General features: G+C 31.2%; 2 protein-coding genes across 2 annotated transcripts in view; one reads left to right on the top strand and one right to left on the bottom strand.

Moving 5' to 3' along the window:
- The first annotated feature begins 1,476 nt into the window (after positions 1–1,476).
- LOC135841633 (dematin-like) lies at positions 1,477–5,323 on the top strand. The gene is made up of 5 exons (XM_065358684.1): positions 1,477–1,746; positions 3,893–4,085; positions 4,178–4,417; positions 4,509–4,615; positions 4,858–5,323. The coding sequence occupies exons 1-5, from the start codon at positions 1,720–1,722 to the stop codon at positions 5,056–5,058; spliced, it is 768 nt and encodes a 255-aa protein (XP_065214756.1). The 5' UTR covers positions 1,477–1,719; the 3' UTR covers positions 5,059–5,323.
- LOC135841631 (uncharacterized) overlaps positions 5,315–6,190 on the bottom strand; it is a 147,368-nt gene continuing 146,492 nt past the window's right edge. The window contains exon 6 of the transcript XR_010557957.1: positions 5,315–5,568. The gene's annotated coding sequence lies outside the window, so the exon portion shown is untranslated. The remainder of the gene's footprint in view (positions 5,569–6,190) is intronic.

The following is a 6,190-nucleotide window of genomic DNA, read 5'->3' as shown; positions in this document are numbered from 1 at the left end:
GACATGATTGCATATAATTCGAACTGAATAAATCTGATCAGACCAGTTTGATCAGATTAGATCTGCTGCGGCCGGATCCAGACGTTTCTAGAATCAAATTGATCCAATCAGATGCGCTCAGTTCATAGAGTAGACGCATTAAATCTATTTAGACCTGACAAGATCCAATCTCCCCTGGGCATGCATCTGTCTCGTCTTCTTTTTTTGCCTCATAAGTGTATTTTACTGAATAAATAAATAAATAAATAAATGGGAACCTAAAAAATGAGTTCAAAATTTAGCAAGTACCTAGGTATTCTTTTTGAGATGAGAATTATTCATTAGCCTACCTATTTTTAAAAGGGTTCGAGAACATCAAAAATTAACACCATGATTTGTAGGGCAACCCAATATATTTTTTTGAATGTTTTTTTGTTGCACTTCGATTACAAATGTAACAAAATCATTTTACGTTTCAGAAAATTGTCTTTCATTTAAGACCTACTTCATTTCGAATATTTTTGAATATTTTGCCTTAAAATGAATATTTTCACATATTTGATTGCTATTTGAATATTTTTGTCTAAAATTACCACATATTTCGAAATTTATCGAATATTTCTGAATATTTTGGAAATTTTTGCATTTTGAGAATCGCAACACAGGAAACGTCATTTTCACAGAATGTTGAAGATGAAAAAAATGGCTCTTTTTAATGATGATGATATTGATGATTGATGAAATGATAATGAAGATTGAATGTTAAAGTAAGCTTCAATTTTTTTCTATTTTTGACAATCAAAATAGAATTTTAATTCAACAATTTTGTTCCATTTTGCGAAATTGCGAATAGTGCATGTGATTTAGGAAACAAAACCCAACGATGTAGCCATTTTTGTAATGTGCTTGTAAAGGCGAGTGAAACGATACCAAATTTGATTTCGAATATTTTCGAATAATTTAGGGGTAATCAAATATTTTTGTCGAATATTTCACCTCAAAAAATCGAATATATTGAATATTTTACCTTGAATGAGAGCATATTTTGGGTTGCCCTAATGATTTGTAACGAGCTGAATTGAGTTAAAAATAAATTAAAATTTTTATTCTAATTTACCGACAGTCACGTTGAGAAAAAATTAATAGTTTTCTCAGAAAAATAATCATTGTGTGTTGCGGGGATTCTAACAATTCGTTTTCTGAACAGAAGAACATCTTCGTTAAGATAAGGGACATCATGTTGAAGTAGGTAGGTACTTGAGTCTAGAACACGTGTCCTGTCATTTGGTAAAATTGAAATTCAATGAGTTCGGACCCAGAACAGGAGGTTTATCTACCTTCTAATTTGTTTTGTTGCTATAATTTGAAAGTAGACTTTGATCTTTCTGTGTTTTTTTTTTGTTTTTTTTTCAGCCATTGTGTGTTCGACTTATTCTTTTGTGAGGTTATTTTTTCAATTTGGACTTTGTATTCTATAGATCATTCATAGTACATACACCTAGGTAGGTATACTTTTTACCTGCATACATATAATAGTTTTTGCGAGTCTTACAAATACTGCAACATACCGTTTAAACCTCAGTTCTGTTAAATCATTTGATCAGAAAGGATAACTGCATTTGCTACAATCAGTTCTGCAATCCGTTCAGTTATATATTTTTTAAAAAGTCGATCTCGTTGTATTACCTAGTCTAGTTTTGTTAGTGAGTTTTGTTCATTATTTGTGTTCAGGTGATTCTGATGATGAGTTCCATGGATCGAAATTCTGTAAGTAACTTTGATTATATATTTTTTTATTTATTTTTTTGAACAAGTGCATTTATGAATTTTACTTCATGTTATAATTTTTTATATTTTTTTACGAGTCAAGTGAATAATTTTTTCCAACTCTTTTAAACTAGACTTAAAAAAATCATCATTTTTGTACATATTTTGAATTTGTCAGGTTGTGTTTTTTAACAAGAGTAATAGATTTTTCTATTTCGGAGGGTCTGTCAGGAATTGAGAGAGAGTTTTCATCTAGGTATTTCAAGAGATAATCGATCTTGGTGTTACTGGGGACAATAGAATAGTAGGTGTTGAACAGATATGGGTTCAGATGAGCAAAATTGACATGAGGGCTTTCAGGTAAAGATGGTTATGTGTGATTTTGGTGTGTCCAATTGTCAGTCTTGCCATGATAACTTCTTCAGGTCTATTTAAGTGGGAGAGGTTTTTCCAAGGATGAAATGATTTTTTTTATGTTGAAAGAGCTTGTTGGCTGTTTGTTAGGACCAGAAATTTTGCCAATTCATGTATATGTTTTGAGTGAGAAAAGATTTGATGTCGTCAGCTGTGATGAAGGTACAAGGGGGAAAGAGTAGTTGCAGATTTTGCTTAAGTATCAACAATTTCGTTTCCAGTGATTCCAATGTGGCTGGGGACATACGTAAACTGAATAATAAAGAGGGAATTTTGTAGCTCAAATAGTTTTTTAAAGAATATTTTGAACTATAGGGTGATCAGTAAAATATGTTTTGTTTAGAAATCAATGAACTTAAGGAATCACTCTGGATCAAAAAATGTTTGTTATCTAGTTCAGAGGTGAGTACATATATCACAGAGGCAATGATAGATAGCAGTGAGTTCAGCAGAATAAATAGATGAACAGTTTGGGAGTTTGAAATTTAAAATTGCACCATTTATAGAGTAGGTAGGTATATGCATATCCAGAATGATGATTTGGTATTTTTGATCCATCTGTGAAACAGCGCAGGTTGAATTCAGGATATTTTTATAGAAGTTCCAGATAGGTAGTTATTTTTAATAACTAATGGGGAATGACTTTTCTTTGAATAATTATTCAAATAGTAGTCAATTTGAAGAGGTTTAAGCAGCTATGTAGGGTAGGATATTGGTTTTTGAACAAAAGTTTTGGTGTCTATTTGAAGATTGGTTAATGTTCTAATAAAATCAGAGATAGGTCCTTCTAAATGTTCAAAACGCTGAGGGTTGGGTAAGTGAATTGAATATTGGAGTGGGCGAGAGTGATTGGTTGAAGCTGTTGTGATGAATTTATTTGTTATTAAAGTTATTCTGAAGTCTGGGTGTAATTCTGCTGCTTCACAGTAAATAAGTACTATCAATTGGAGACGAATAGAGGGCTCCTATGCAAATCCTTAAGGCTGAGTTTTGTATTGTTTTCATGATATTAGAAGTTTTATTAGAGAGGGATTATATTTAGGGTTCAGGGTTCTTGATTATTTTCAAAAGATTTATACGTTTCACGAGGTCCAATTTGATTTTTAAAAAATGAGGGGTCCATGGTAAGCTTTTTATCAAAAGTTTGTCCTAGAAATTTAGTGGTGGATTTGAACTCTAGTGAGAGACCTTTAAAATTGAGTATGGGTTCTGGAAAGATCTTATTTTTTCGTGTAAAAAGCATACAATGTGTTTTTGACTCTGAGAAAGTAAGACCATTAGAATTTGCCCATATTTCAATTTGATCAAAATTCTTTCTTTGTGGGATTTTTACAAAAAAAAATAAAAAAATAAGCAATGATGTGGGAAATTCTGACTTCTAAAATGAAGGGAAAGAGATACAAATTTCAGACCATCGAGAAGAATGATAGAGGTGAAATATTTTGAATTAAATGATTTCGAAAACATTGATTCTGATTCTGAAAACCATATTTTGACCCCGAAATAAAAACTGAACTTTTGACACCCGTAATACATTTTTAAGGATTTTGGGACCCAACTTCTTCTTCATGGACCTAGGGTAATTTTGATTTCGAGTAAAAACACGGTTATCAGAATCAGGATCAGAATGTTCTTCTTCGATGACGGGTTCCGCAGCAGAAACAGAGTTTAAATAGGTACAGGCTAAGTTGATTTTCATAAACTTTTTCTCAAAAATTTATGTTTTATTCAGAATTACCGGTTCCGATCCAGCAGTCCGGGATTAATATTGCGAGAATACAACAAACCACATTACAAACACGAACATATCAGCCGAAGACAGACGTATAGCTACTTAAAAAATGAACCATCCTTAGGATACCTCAAACGACCAATTGAACCGTACGATAAACCTCCTACATCTCCTCATTTCCACCATCCATCATGTAAGTAACTACTCTTATCATAATAATTTTATTTGTCCCGACTTACGAGTTTCATTGAGTGTACAATAGGTATTTGTATTCTATTTTTATAGTTTCCAATCAAAATTCAGTTTTGAAAAGCGCTGGTGGTAGGGCAAGATCGGCGATGAGAGTATTAGTCGAAAGCATAAGAAATCAAACGCCCAGACCCAAATCACTCCCTAGGTCTATTAATCACAAAGAACCCATAGAATTGGCTCATTTTCCAGCTGCCAAACCACCTGGTCGAAACGAGAAGGCTAAAATCGAAAGGGATGATTTTCCAGCACCTCCATATCCGTTTGCGGATCCTGGTGAGATGAAAATAAATTATTTATTTACATTTTTTTATATAGGTAGGTACTAGATTTATGCAATATAGAAAGTTTTTTTTTTTGTTCACAGAATGTAGAAAGAGATGGTCCAGTTGCTATGAAAACATTTCTGTTTTCGATTATGATGATCAAGCTGATGGAGTCGAAGAGAAAGATGACAGTCGAGATAAAATGAAGGTAAGCGTTTGGAAATTAAGTACAATCACTTCATCATTTCTGCTTGGAAATTTAAAAATAATGGTAACATTGTCTGAGAATTAAATTTATTTGAATTTATTTATGTGATAAAAAATGCTTTCTCTTTGCTTCGATTAGGTAATTAAACAAAAATATCGAATTGCATTTTCTTTTTGTTTAATTCATCAGATATAAGTATAGGTACCTATATTTACTCATCATGATTTTTTTTTTAATTTCAGAAAGAAAAAGAAGAGCTAATTAAAATTAGTTCGTGCTCAGGAATCGGAAATATATTATTGCAGAATTTGAAACATCACGAAAAACTACAGAAGTGTAAACAATTTTGCATCGATCCTCGTAACGCTTCAAGATGTCCTTCTGCATCTAAAGAACCAGCTTATAAATTACGTTATCATTCAGTTGATCGAAATTCCAGATGAAATGTATTTTTAATCGATGAATTTTTAGAAGATTAATTTGATCAGACTAGCAATGTTATTAAAAACAATTCCATACCTATACGAGTATTTATCTCAATTAGTCAAAAAACGTTCCGTTTTTTTTTTTTTTTTTTTTTAAGAACAAATAAAATATATAACTAAAAACGAACAAACCTGAACTGGATAGTATTTTTTGTTATTTTCTACCTCCAAACCTAGCGTAAAAATTCTCGAATAAATAAACGATAAACTTACATGCGTTAAATTTTTTTATTTACCAACAAATTACACAAACGTTTCGCCATAATGAAAGAGGAATAGGCCACTGATAATAATAAAAACAAATACATTTAAGAAATTACATCCAATAACAAAACGAAAGGAAAAAATTTAAACGTTAGTTTAAGAAAAAATATTTTAAATTAAAATTAGCATATTTAAAATACTTTTGCGGTAAATTGAAAGAAAATAAAGGTAGAATGAAATTTTCGTAAATCATAATTTAGGAACCTGTAACAAAACAATAACCTTTATTAAAAATAAGTACCTACGAACATGAATATTACTCGTATATATCTATTATATAATATTTGGCTATGTGCTTGTTTTAATACGTAAACAATCTCCACAATTGTAGGAATTTCTTAGGAAAACATTACCTACTACCTACACATTATACCTACCTACGATAATTTCGATACATATCTTTACTCAACTGAATAAACAGGTAGGTAGGTACCACGCTTTTAGTAACATTTAAAAGGTAAATTTCAAATAAAAAAGTTATCTAGTAATAAAATTTTCTTCCAAAAAAAAAAAAAATATATATATACGTTTACCTACAAGAATATAAAATTTGGGTAGGTATAGTGTAAGTATAAGCACACATTACAAACCACACATTTTTTGTGATAGGTATAAATACCGATCTACTTTTAATTTCAAAACCAAACAAACGAACGTTGTTTTTCTTTCCATTAACTACTCAATGATGCCTCAAAAATCCCACACAATGGTTTTGTAAAAAGGCTTCGAAATTAATAATTTAAAATATCTCCACATGCCAACACTTACGATTCTACTATAAGTAACGACACCTCCTCCTCCCCCTCCTCCCACCTTCGACAATAGG

This window comes from Planococcus citri, chromosome 3, assembly GCF_950023065.1.
Source record: "Planococcus citri chromosome 3, ihPlaCitr1.1, whole genome shotgun sequence".
Classification (NCBI taxonomy): domain Eukaryota; kingdom Metazoa; phylum Arthropoda; class Insecta; order Hemiptera; family Pseudococcidae; genus Planococcus; species Planococcus citri.
The sequence above is the reverse complement of the archived record's forward strand: the minus strand, read 5'-3'. Positions and strand labels throughout refer to the sequence as shown.